This window comes from Stegostoma tigrinum, chromosome 17 (assembly GCF_030684315.1).
Source record: "Stegostoma tigrinum isolate sSteTig4 chromosome 17, sSteTig4.hap1, whole genome shotgun sequence".
Lineage (NCBI taxonomy): Eukaryota > Metazoa > Chordata > Chondrichthyes > Orectolobiformes > Stegostomatidae > Stegostoma > Stegostoma tigrinum.
Genome location: NC_081370.1, coordinates 25,893,887 through 25,907,443, shown reverse-complemented (window position 1 = coordinate 25,907,443; position 13,557 = coordinate 25,893,887). Strand labels below are relative to the sequence as shown.

Below are 13,557 nucleotides of genomic sequence, written 5' to 3'. Positions count from 1 at the left end.
TGCCCAAAGAGGATCCCCCTCGTTGTCACACACCACCCCACCGACCTCTGGATACAACACATCATCCTCTGACACTTCCGCCATCTACAATCCGACCCCACCACCCAAGACATGGTTTCCATCCCCACCCCTGTCTGCTTTCCGGAGAGACCACTCTCTCCGTGACTCCCTTGTTCGCTCCACACTGCCCTCCAACCCCACCACACCCACCACCTTCCCCTGCAACTGCAGGAAATGCTACACTTGCCCCCACACCTCCTCCCTCACCCCTATCCCAGGCCCCAAGATGACATTCCACATTAAGCAGAGGTTCACCTGCACATCTGCCAATGTGGTATACTGCATTCACTGTACCCGGTGTGGGTTCCTCTACATTGGGGAAACCAAGCGGAGGCTTGGGGACCGCTTTGCAGAACACCTCCGCTCAGTTCGCAACAAACAACTGCACCTCCCAGTCGCAAACCATTTCCACTCCCCCTCCCATTCTTTAGATGACATGTCCATCATGGGCCTCCTGCAGTGCCACAATGATGCCACCCGAAGGTTGCAGGAACAGCAACTCATATTCCGCCTGGGAACCCTGCAGCCTAATGGTATCAATGTGGACTTCACCGGTTTCAAAATCTCCCCTTCCCCCACTGCATCCCTCAACCAGCCCAGTTCGTCCCCTCCCCCCACTGCACCACACAACCAGCCCAGCACTTCCCCTCCACCCAAAACCAGTCCAACCTGTCTCTGCCTCCCTAACCTGTTCTTCCTCTCACCCATTCCTTCCTTCCACCCCAAGCCGCACCCCCATCTACCTACTAACCTCATCCCACCTCCTTGACCTGTCCGTCTTCCCTGGACTGACCTATCCCCTCCCTACCTCCCCACCTATCTTCTTTTCTCTCCATCTTCGATCCGCCTCCCCCTCTCTCCCTATTTATTCCAGAACCCTCACCCCATCCCCCTCTCTGATGAAGGGTCTAGGCCCGAAACGTCAGCTTTTGTGCTCCTGAGATGCTGCTTGGCCTGCTGTGTTCATCCAGCCTCACATTTTATTATCTTAAATCAGAGTGCTACACAGGTTGTAGGAGCAGACAAAATGATGATGCTAATGGGCACACTGTGAATCCTGCACATTCCACCTAATATTGCCGGGGATTGAATGCCTTAACCAATCATTGTTCTTAACAAACCCATATAACAATCTTTCAGGAGTATTTCAAACGTAAAGCTATGTCATTGTTATGCAATGTTCCCCATCCACACTCCACAAAGCCACAACCCTCAGGAATGTCCAGCAAGTCAGATAAAATGTATATTGTCCCATTCATTAGGACCTCACCAACATTCTTCAACACAGCTTCAAGTGCACAGGGATTGTAAGAACTGCCGACGCTGGGGTCAGCGATAACACAGTGTGGAGGTGGACGAACACAGCGGGCCAGGCAGCATCAGAGGAGCAGGAAAGCTGATGTTTTGGGTCAGGATCCTTTCTTTCCTGAAGCCCCTAACATTGGACCCTGATGTTTTGTTGTGATGGCCTGCTCCATTCAAGTGCACAGGCCCTTGCAGACTTGCAAATTTAACATGCAACATTACTTTTTCAATCCTGAGACTTGGAAACCAGATGAAGTTTACGAGAAATTATGAACATCTCACTGCAGAAGTTTCATAAACAACCAACATTGTGTTCTGCACAAAACTCGGTTCAAAGGTAAAAGTGGTGACTGAACAACTGAATCACCAATTCAAAGACGGCATCATAGTCAAATACTCCACTGCTTGGTCTACATTAGCCATTTCAGAGACGGGGTGGGGGCGATGAGGTTGAGAGAGAGAGCGAGAGAGAGAGAGAGTGCGAGAGAGAGAGAGAGTGCGAGAGAGAGAGCGGGAGCGAGAGCGGGAGCGAGAGCGGGAGCGAGAGCGAGAGCGAGAGCGGGAGCGAGAGCGGGAGAGCGAGAGTGACAGCGAGAGAGAGCGCGACCGCACTTCCTTCACATGCAGCTTGAAACCATACAATATGAATTGAAGGAGACAAATTAAATGAATGCAGACTGTCAATAACAATGCTTCATTTCAATTAGAGTTATTGTACCACAAAGGTAAACATTAAGAATGAAAGCACAAAGATCAAAAGCATCACATGACATCTGTTCTCATTTCCTTCAGTCAGTCAACCAGACTTAGAGGTTTCCGAATTTTATCTTAACTCACCAACATCGAAATTTTATAAGTTACCTGTGCAAGATTTTCAAGCTGGTATAGTTTATACCAAAACCTAGTGCAGTGAAGTGACAAGGATGTACACAAAAATGAGCTCAAGTTCTGCTGGCACAGTTTAGGTCATGATTTTTACCTCACTGTAAAATTGCAGGGCCAGCTGATTTAAATGTAAATAAAAGCTGACAGTCTGTCTCCACATTTATAGCTCAAGAATCCCACTCTAAGAGAGGCATGCTGGATGAACTTCAGTCACTTACAGTGCTGACAACAATCTCAGAACACCCAGACAGATGGCAGGGATCACAGCAAAGACGTTATCAATATCAAGAAAGGATTTAATACCCATGTAGTTTGACCTGAAGCAAGTGATGGCACCAGAAATTGTTACACCATGGCAATCCAGACAAGTCATTGCATTCAAGAATACTTTGACCAATGATCCATAGCGGGGATCATTGACAGAGAATGATGGCAACCAGTTATGAAATTCAGAATGCCATCTGTTGGGGTATGCAACATGCCGCTAATACAGCCGCTGTTGATCAATGTGAATGGAGATGCAGAACCAAGCACAAGTGGTATGTTTTCATGTTCCCATCCTTTCTGGCCAGCTTCCTCCAACACTTTTTGTCTCAAGAAACCCACGATCGCACAGTACAGCCAACCCTTACCCTCACACTGAGGTCAGTTGCACTTCTGTACGAATGGCAGAGTTACTTCAAGTAATTTGGATACTTGGAAAATACCTGTCTGGTTGCGACTTACGTCCACACGTGGTACAACCAAAATTTTGTGTGTATTTCAGAATGGGTGCAATTCTGATTTCATACAGCACAAAATAAAAGATGTTCCAAGTCAGAAATAAACAGAAAATGCTCTAAGTACTCAACAGGTCAGGCAGCATTTGTGGAGAAGGGAAAGAGTCAAAGTTTCAAGGTGACAAGTTTCTATCAAAACTATAACCAGTTAGAAAAATAATTTTAAGCAAACTAGAAAGAAGATGGTGAAAAATAACAAAGGAGAGCATCTGTGATAGGGTGGAGAGCAGAGGACATCAAATGCGTGTATGGTACAATAACAAAATGGAAACAAAAAGATGCATCAAGAAAAGTGTTCCATATAAGCTGTGCGCCTGCACAGTCACTCAACGCTTCAAGTGCCATGCACTTAATTAATCCAAAGGCACACATCCTGATGGTTAAATGATGCTTACTGCCACTCTAACCATGAGGAAAGAGCTGGTAGATTACACCAGGACTGCAAGTTAGCAGACAAGAGCCAGGCCTGATATGAGTAATCTGGTGGAATCAACAGAATCACTTGCATCAGTTCCTGCCGTACAAAGCTAACACTCTGTGCTTGTCTTCCCAGGAACCTGCTGCAGACCCTCCTGCTCACTGCCAACAAAAACAGTTTCTCCCTATCCACTCTATCCCAGACTTATGATTTTGGACCTATCTATCAAATTGCCTCTTAGCCTCCTCTTCTCCAAGAAAACCAGCCAAAGCATCTTCAATCAATCCAGTTTTCTGAAGTTCCTCAACCCTGGAGCCATTTTCATGTTGCTCTTCTGCATCTTCTTCAAAGTCATCTCCTTTGTAAAAACACAATGTTCCAGTTGAAGCTGAACCAGAGTTTTATACAGGGTTTTCATAACTCACTTGCTTTTGTACTCTGTGCCCCTATTCATAAAACACAAGATCCAGTCTGCCTTTTTAAACACTTTACAAACCTGCCCTGCCACCTTAAATGACTTGTGTGCATACATTTCAGGAAAAATCATGCATTTTCAAACAGGATGCCAAGAGATATGAATCTCCTTCTAACATTCACATTTGTATTGCCAATGTTAAAATTATTTGGCAAACATAAGCATTGAGCATTTACTTGCTGTAAAACCGCAGGGGGAGATCTACAGGAGGCATTTCTACTGACTATGGATTATAGCCGAGCCGAAAACCACAAGGAAGTAGGGAGCATTTCTTTCACACTGTGATCAGAATTAGTAACTCTTCAGTGTCTATATAATGGAACCTGTGCTACAGACTGGTCCTACATTTACGGTACTCTACTAATCTACTGTAATATTACAAACAACTCATAATGGAATGGATAATAAAAGCTGGCCCAGTTAGAACTGCTCATGTCCCATTAACAAATAAAGAAAAAATGTTCAGTCTCAATGATAGTTGAACATTCCAGTAACATGAGTGCCATTATGTAATGAGTATACTTTTGGGAATCAAAGACTAACGACACTGATATGATAAACAAAAGGTCATACAACTAGTGAATGGTAGTGTTATGCTCAAACCCATTGAGGCTGCACAATTTTCATACAGTTCCAGATGGATATCCCTAACCATCATTAGCTCTTGGGCTGGGAGGAATGAACTTCCTTTGGTTTCCCTTCTTTATTCATCCAGCCCCCTGGTGGTTGCTAGAAGGTTAATTTAAAAGCATTTCTTCTCTTGCGGATACCTTTCTTCCAGTTCCAAATCAATTTATGTTTTAAAAGAAGCCAATTCAACCAAGCTTTTCAAATTACCAAAGAAGAGTGAGTAATTTTTCCCTTATTCATTAATGTATAGGGGTATTGCTGGCTGGGCCAGCATTTATTGTCTATCCCTAGTTAACCATGAGAAAGTGGTAGTGAGCTGCCTCTCGAACCTCTATAAAGGCATTGTGAGAGTTCCTGTATTTTTGTCCCAGGAACAGTGAAAGCACTTATATATTTCCAAGGCAGGATAGTGAGTGGTTTGGAGAGGCACATTCAGGTGGTTTCGTTCCGATGTATTTGCTGCTCTTGTCCTTCTAGGGTGTAGTGGTTGTGCGTTTGGAAAGTGCTGTCAGAGAAGCATTGATGAGTCGTTGTACCGCATCTTGTAGTTGGTACACATTGCTGTTGCTCAGTATTGGTGGTGGAGGGAGTGAATGTTTGTGAATGTGGCATCCGTCAGGTGTGCTGTATCATCCTGGTTGGTCAAGCTACATGAGTGTTGTTGGAACTGCACTCATCCAAGCAAGTGGGGAGTACATCATCAGACCACTGACTTGTACAATGCAGATGATGGGGGTCTGGAGGTAAGATGCTCTGCAGGATTCCTAGCTCATGATCTGCTCTGGTAGCCACTTTACCAACATAGTTAGTTCAGTTCAGCTTCATAGTATAGGACAATGCTAGCCATTGAGTGGCCAGCAGCTCTCAGCAAGCAGAACTTCTGCATCTAAAATCCGTGACTGTGGAGGATGGCCCATCACTGGCCTATCAAGTGTCTGACGGCATAAGATGTAGCAAGCTTTCGTTGAAAATGGCAACATAGGGTCTCACAGGTTCTCTGTCCAAGGGTCAAGGCCCTCATTGACTTCACAAGATTCTGACCTTTCATTCAATTTCTCTCTCTGGGCCTGGTGTGTATTTGCAGCATCAGGCGTTTTAATTTTAAATTTCCAGCATCTACAGTATTTACTGTTGTCTCTGAAATACCAGGTTATTGCTGATCGGATGTGTTTGGGAGTGCAAATGAGTAGCTGAATTTCCTGTACTACAGTCATGACTAACATCACAAAATAATGTAATGCTTCCAAAGTACTTCAGGTTGATCATAGATTATGAATGTTGTCACATGGAAATGCAAGTTCTTTTTCAAAAAGCATCAGCTAATTCAAAATGTGGCAATTTTAAGAAAATGCTAATTTAGAATTTATAAATTATCTAAATGCACTTAATATCACACAAAGTTTTGCAAAACACTTGCTGAATGCTCATCTAACATTTGCTACTTAAGTTTAGCTGATTTATTTTAACAACTGGAAATGTAGCAAACTCTATTGCAGCTATTTTGGTTCAGCGGTTCTGGAGGAGAAAAATGATTGTGGAAGAGGAAATTAGCAATGTTATTCCAGGAAAATGAAAAGGTATTTAAGCTGGTGCCAATGGGTCTTGTTACGTTATATATTTTCATTGCTACTGAAGTATAAACTGCGAGCTAGAGAAGGCATTCTGTAAGCTGAAAGGAATGCCGGGAACGTAACCAATACAAAGTATGCTCTTGAAATGCAGGACCGCTGGTAACTCATGCGTCTAACAGAACATTCTGATTATCTGTATTTCTTTCTCTGTAGATTTTCAAGATTGTTGTCCTTGTTACTTCTTCACACTTCTTCAGGTTTACACACATGATCTCTGAGGGCCACACCAGCACATTCATGGCAATTTGATTAGTGATTTTGAACCCTATTGCTCCGAGTCATTTTTAAGTCAATAAGCTTGCCTGTAGGAACCATAAGGCCTTGATGAATGATCTGACAGCTATTCTACCATGTTGATAGTTACTCTATTCAAATGGGCCATTTGTGTTTTTCCAGGAGGTGAACTCCTATTCTTCAACCTGTCATAAAAACTAAATTACTGGGTAACAACATTAAAAGAAAATAAACAGTGTTTTTTTTCCCTCACACTCATATCATATTCAATTTTTTTTGCTTGAGTCACTGGCAATAAAAGTTCCAAAGAAAACAATTTATACCCACTGGCACTTATCTTTGAAAATACCACAAACAAACAAGTACGGAACTTGCAAATTTGTGCCACCATGAGCGTTACCTTACGTTACCCTTACTTCAGTGTTGCAACAATGAATGTTGCACTTCCTGAACCTAGTTAAAGAAACAATGCTAGCTGTTCTCAAATTCAAATTCTGAAAGCTACCATTTTGTAAAGTGACATACGCTCCTCGGCTTTCCGATGACCAGTCACTTCTGCAGCACAGATAGAAGTTGAGCATGGGGACCCTGCAGAATCCTTGATGTAGCGGGCACCAAGGGAACCGCCTGGAAAATTGAAGATTTCACTGGGGTACTTCCTGTGCTGGGAACCGTCTGAACATTTACATTTAAATCAGAGAACTTGGAAGGTTCTGCTGCAGTTAAGTTATTGTTTACTCAGCAAAGATTAGACTATTAAATACCTAGTCAAACTCAATTACAGATATTCAACTGACTCCAAATTACTAAAAGCAACCCACCCACTACTTTCCTCAGATCCTGATGACACACATTCTATGCCCACTCACAAAATTCTCCCTCCACCACCAGACCTCACACCCAACAGAACCATCAACCTAGAACCCTACTCATTACTCCCCTGGCACCCTGCACCCTAATCCTCTACCCAACCAACACTCTAACCTCACACCTGTGCCATGTGCTTACTTTTCACAGGAACTGGTAAAATGGCTGTGACATTGGACCTTTAATCCTCACAATATGGTGAGTGACTACGGTGAGAAAGGGAGCATGGTTTGTATTCCCTTGACTATCCTGCGCTATGAAGGATCTGTCAGGCTTAAAATGCAGCTCTGCATTTCTGAAAGAGCCCCAAATCAGAATCTCCAGTCAAAGATGCAGAGTTCTCTCAATGTTTTCCACAAAAAGGAGCAGAGTTGCAAAATCAGTGTAATCACCATTCCTCTATAAATCTGAGCCAAGATATCCAGATTCAGCAGCTGTTTATTTCCAGATCAGAAACAATGCACCCTTTCGTTAGGTACAATTACTGTTCTTCAGGTTTTTTTTTTAAATGGACCATATCATTTCCCTTTTGATGGGAAAAAGCAGAAAGGAAAGAAAAGCAACTTATTGCCCTGGAATCAATTAAGATAGTTAGTATTTGACCTTCCTGTCAAGTGTACAGTCGAAACAGTTCAATGCGTTTATGGGGTGGGAGCATCTGTTTGGGTACAGTGCACTATTTTATCTTTTGCACATTGTTGCAAATTAAGCATATTTTAAGGCCTGTTCTGCTCTCAACCAATATTTAGCATTTTTTTTGTTCATAAATTTCATTCCCTTCAATCTTATTTGCCTTCATTTTGTTGAAAAATCTAGAGATTCTACAGTTTCTCTGAAGTCTATTTCCCTGATGCTCCCTATGCATCAAGAAAAAATACACATCAGATGGAGATGGAAAGATAATAAAATAACCAATGTCAGCCGGATCCTGTAGCTGTGATTGCCAAATCCAACCACAACACATTTAACTCAGGAACAAGCACTGTGACTGAGCAGAGACACAGCAAGTGCAGATGTTCATCACAAAGCTGCTATAAGAATCCACACTGAGTCCGTATATTTCCGAGTCATGACATGTTGACATTTAACCCCATTAACATCAGGCTTTTTGGTACCTAATGGAACTTAAGACTTTGGAGTCAACGTTTCTCAGAGCATCAGGAAGACATCTTACAAAGAAAGTAATGTTACAACACAAAAAATAGTCTCAGGATTGATGCCATTACTGCGCCTATGTCTAAGGAAAAAAAGTTGCTAGAAATGGTACTCCTTTTGTGACTGTTTCAACTGTAAGAGAAATACTCTTCTATATCATGTCTATATAGTGATCCAGTAATGTGTTAAGGTCGTTTGTATTGTGCAGCAACATTCAGACTGCAGGAAGAATTGCAAAAAAGCTACTGTGCTGACAAGATTTTTTGTAAGTCATATTCAGAAGCAAGTGGTAAGACTTGAAGTTTTGGATCAGGAGCTGTCACCTGGCAGTGATGTCATTTGCCAAATGGCCAGTTAGTGGCTCAACGTGTCCAATTAAGGATATCAGTCGGGCTGGAGAGATAATAAAAACAACTTCCAAAATTTCAGAAAGAACAAATGGCCACAATTGCTGGACTATGATTACAGAAAGCTCGAAATGCTGCTTGCTGAAAGAGTGACATCACAGAAAAACCATAACTTCATTAGTTGTTAATGGCGGTTCATTTGACATTCTATCACATATCACTTTCAGATGAAAGTAAATAGGAGAAATATTTACAGGTTACAAACCAAAAGACCAGTGGAAACTTTTAAAACAAATTAAGAACTAAATAAATAGAGATGCAGAGCTAGGTGATGTGCTGTACTAGCATGATGTGGTAGACCCCAGTGAGTTTCATAGTGACCATATCTGTAGCAAGTAAGTGTTAGTTGCTTGAGGAACTCCAGCTCAAAGTCGATGAGCTGGAGTCTGAGCTTTAAATATTGCAGCACATCAAGGAGGGGGAAGAGGTTTCTGGACAAATTATTTCAGGAGACAAGACACACCCTTTCAATTAATTACCTAGAATTCAGTCAGTCAGTGGTCAGGGATAGGAGGGTGTAACTATGAGTGAGACAGGTGAAGGGATCCAGCAGGTAATACTAAGCATGTCTCATAGGTTTGTGATTCTTGCTCCTTGTGTGGATGAAAGTGAGGCTATAGGGAGGATGAGCAAACTAACCACAAACACCTTGGTACAGGTAGCCATTCATGAGGGGGTAGAAAAGAGAACTGTAGCTGCAATCAGATACAGCATATTCAGGGAAATAGACACTGTTCCCTGTAGCCTTTGATACTCTCAATCCTGACTGTGTTACCTGCCTAGCGGACAGGTTCAGGATATCTCATCTAGGCTGCAGAGGAATTTGGAGTAAGAAGAAAGATCCAGTTGTCATGACAAGTAGAGCATATGAGTTTCAGCTATTCTGATGGAAGTGGACACCCTCACAAGTCCAACTGAGTTTAGGGAATATCACTTGTGTGAAGGCAATCGTAAAGCCACACTCAAGGCATATCCTGAACAGAGGGATTCTAGGTGAGACCGCAGCAAAACCTCAAAACAAAGCCAAGCCTCAGTCAAATGGTTAAAATGTTCTTCAGGATCCAGGCTCACAAGCCACTGTAGTTGCTGCCAGTACGCAGACTCAAAGATGTTTCCACTAATGGGAGAAATGAGGAGTATGGGATGATAGGTTACAGGGAGAAGACAAGTGAATGGAGTTGAGAAACTAATCAGGGGACAGTAAGGACTGTAGATGCTGGATGACAGAGTCTATAGGTGACAGGCTGGAAAAGCACAGCATTTCAGACAGCATCAGAGGAGCAGGAAAGTCAACGTTTCAGGCTGAATTCTTCATCAGGACCTGCTATGCTTTTCCAGCCTCACACCCATAGACATTGAGAAACTGATCAGCCATGACCGAATGAAGGAGCAGATTTGATGGGCCAAATGGCCTAATTCTGTTACTATACCTTATGGTCTTGGACGTTTGGCTATCAGTGTTTGCCAGGGGAAGGATGCCTGCATGCAGCTAGACTGTTTTTGATGCCTGAACGGCACACAGACTGATTCTCTGATTACTGGCCTCTTGTTCTTCTTAACTGGTGTGCTTTTAATAGAATCAGTGTTAATGTTCAGTTTTGTGGAGTTGCACTGATGTTGCTTTACTTTGGGTGTTAACTTAAAGGTGTGGAGTCCGTGCTCCAGACACTCTCTCACTCACTGATCCTGCCATCGGGCACATGACCAACATCTGCCACCCCAGCTTGCAGTCTACACGTATGGCCTCAAAAGTCTAAGCTGCTCTCACCTCAGAGGTTGCTTCCTGCTTGACTCTACTTACTTTCAGAACATCTCTCATTGTGACTGTTTGGAAGTGTGAAACAGAAAGGTCAATCAAAAACGTTAAGAGATGGAAGAGACAGCCAGCATGAAGGTCAGGAAGCACAATGACAACAGGGTAAGTAGAAAGAGTTAGCATATTTATTTTATATTTTAAAATTTAACAATTTTTAAATATAGCAATAGCGATCATTTTAAACTTACAATGATAGGTTGTAATTTTCCAAGCCCTCAAGTGGCCTGGGCAATGGCAAGAAATGTGAGAAAATATGTTAAGATCTAAAACATATCTGAATCTCAGCATCAATAATGAAGTTAACAAAGTGTGAAGCTGGATGAACACAGCAGGCCAAGCAGCATCTCAGGAGCACAAAAGCTCTTCCATCAATAATGAAGTTCCAGTTTTCCCCTTAAAGGTTTCGATGAAGAGTTCTGAATACCATTAATAAGTGGTGGCACATATTTGTATCTCATTAGTAGTTAATCCTGTCTCATTTATATGCAGCTCGTGATTCTTTCATCATCCACTGAGAAATTAGACAGACATTTCCTGAGCAGTTACCTGGAGGCTGCAGCTCACCATTTGCTTCACTGAAACATCTGCGAGTAATCAATAAACAGTGTCCTCTTCCAGGATTCATCCATCAAATCTCATTTCAGAAAATCACTAGCTTCATCATTTTATCCAGGCTAATCTCAGACCATTTCAGAAATTATTTCAGCCCTTCAGGTCTTCACTTTGGAGCTCAGAAATACCTTTGACTTGTATGCTTCTTCTAAGTCGCTTTGTTCACAGGGGTAAACAGTCATCTCATGCACCAACACAAACATCTTGTGCCTTTTGGCTTAATTTGTCACTCTCACTCACGTCATGTCCACTTGGAGGCTCACAATCTTGGCAGATTGTATCGATTTTTAACCAGACGACAAGGACGATTAGATATTGCGGAGAATAGGGGCTTGAGAGCAATGAAGTGAAGGTGCTATGCAGAGTAGTAAGACAGGTGACACATAAGCATGGGTGAGGTTTGTGTGCAGTAGAAGAGTAGACTGAGGGACTTACCACTGCAGAGCACAGAAGATCACTGAACTGTTTCTGACACTGCAGTGTATTCCATCTGACCCTGGAAACAGCACTGACCTACAACACTATATCAGGCTTCTTCAGACGGCCTCTGGTGGTCCAGTAAGTAAAGTCAGAAGTCATATGGCACTAGGTTCTACTTCAACAGATTTATTTGAAATCATAAGCTTTCAGAGCGCTGCTCCTTTGTCACTTCATCTGACAAAAGAACAGCACTCTGAAAGCTTGTGATTTCAAATAAACCTGTTAGACTATAACCTGGTGACATGTGGCTTCTGACCTTGTCCACCCCAGATCAACACCAGCACCCCCACATCACCGTCTATTGAGTCGAGGATGGTCCTCCTCTTGGTCACCTTGTCCATCTTCCCATTCTGAGCCATTTCAGTTTTCCAAGGTGACAATTCCTGGCTTGTAGCATCTGAAATGGAGTGCAGTTGTGTATTAAATATGGCATCAGTGGTTTTTATGGGAGGAGGTCGCAGAATTTTTGTCTTTCCCGCCAGAACTGCATGAGAAATACCAAAGAGGCTAATTGCATAATTCCAGAAGCGAAAAGCAAAAGACAATGTGAGAAAAAAAAAATCACTGGAAACCATGACAGGCCACCTGCCAGGAAAGTCCCAAAAATTACACAGCCAAAAAATTGAAAAATACATCCCATAATGGTTAATAATTTTCTTTTCTGACAGGTACAGAACCTGACAACAGCTTTAGTGCTGGGTGTAATGGGAAAATCTGATTTGCTCAATGTTGTTTCATTTGAAGTTGCCCTTTTCTGGAACTCAGTATTAAGTAAAGAATTACAGTATTCTAATCACAGGATAAAAGTTAGATATGAAGATATTGACATTCAACAAATATATCATTACACAACAACTAAAATTATAATTTGGATAGCCATAGGTGAACCAAATTAAGGCATTTTCTCTCATTTGTTTGGAACACAGTTTCATTAATATGCATGTGACTGTATTAAGATATTGAAACTCTTTTTGAATCGAAATTCAATTTTCTTAAAAGATTGTAAGGGTAAGTGCCGTGCGTAAGAAATAGATAACTTTTGCAATAAACTGTTTTCCTTGTTAGATCTTATGCCTTGAACTTCATCAAAACATTATTAAAAAAGGTTGATACTGATATTTTACTTTTAACTTCTATCCCCAGACTTACCGTGTGGTTGCCTCTCTTGACTGTAGACCTGGATATCCATGGGAGAGTAAATACTGACAAGTATCTCCCGTTTGTCTGCTCCAGTCCTCTTGTTGCATGCGTGGATTGAGCGGGTTTGCCAATCTGTCCAGTATAAGGTTTCACCAAACAATGTCAGGGCAAATGGATGAGTCAGAGTACCTTGCACAACCTCTTGTCTGTTAAAAGGACAAACAAGAAAACAAATCCATTAAAGTAAAAAAGGGCATTGAGATCATATGCAACGCTTCTTGCTCAACCAGAAAAATAAGCTACATTTCAACGTCAGCTGACACATAGAAGAACACTTCAGAGCATTTTACAAAGGATTCACGACAACCAAGGTAGATGAGGGAGATAGAGGAAATCAGGAAGGCAGGAGTAAAGACATATATCACGAAGAGACACAGCAAGTAATTTTCATTTTAGGAGCATGCCAAAGAACATTTTGAGGTGTAGCGGAAGACTTCAGGAATAGACTGTATTAAAGAAACAGGGATGCGGGTTCGAACTGATAGCTTGTGAAAAGGAAGTAAGACCATGTAGGGATTTTTTTAATGTTTGTTTGTGAGCTGTTGGAATCACTGGTTGGCCAGAATTTATTGCCCATCCCTAGTCACCCTTGAGAAGGTGGTA

At 42.1% G+C, this 13,557-nt stretch overlaps 1 protein-coding gene across 2 annotated transcripts in view; it reads right to left on the bottom strand.

The window, feature by feature from the left end:
* Nucleotides 1-13,557, bottom strand: part of LOC125459232 (low-density lipoprotein receptor-related protein 5-like) — a 183,003-nt gene that overhangs the window by 103,179 nt on the left and 66,267 nt on the right. For both annotated transcript variants that reach the window (XM_048545384.2, XM_059652032.1), the window contains exon 4: nucleotides 12,904-13,100. In XM_048545384.2, coding sequence (XP_048401341.1) covers nucleotides 12,904-13,100 — 197 coding nt within the window. The remainder of the gene's footprint in view (nucleotides 1-12,903; nucleotides 13,101-13,557) is intronic.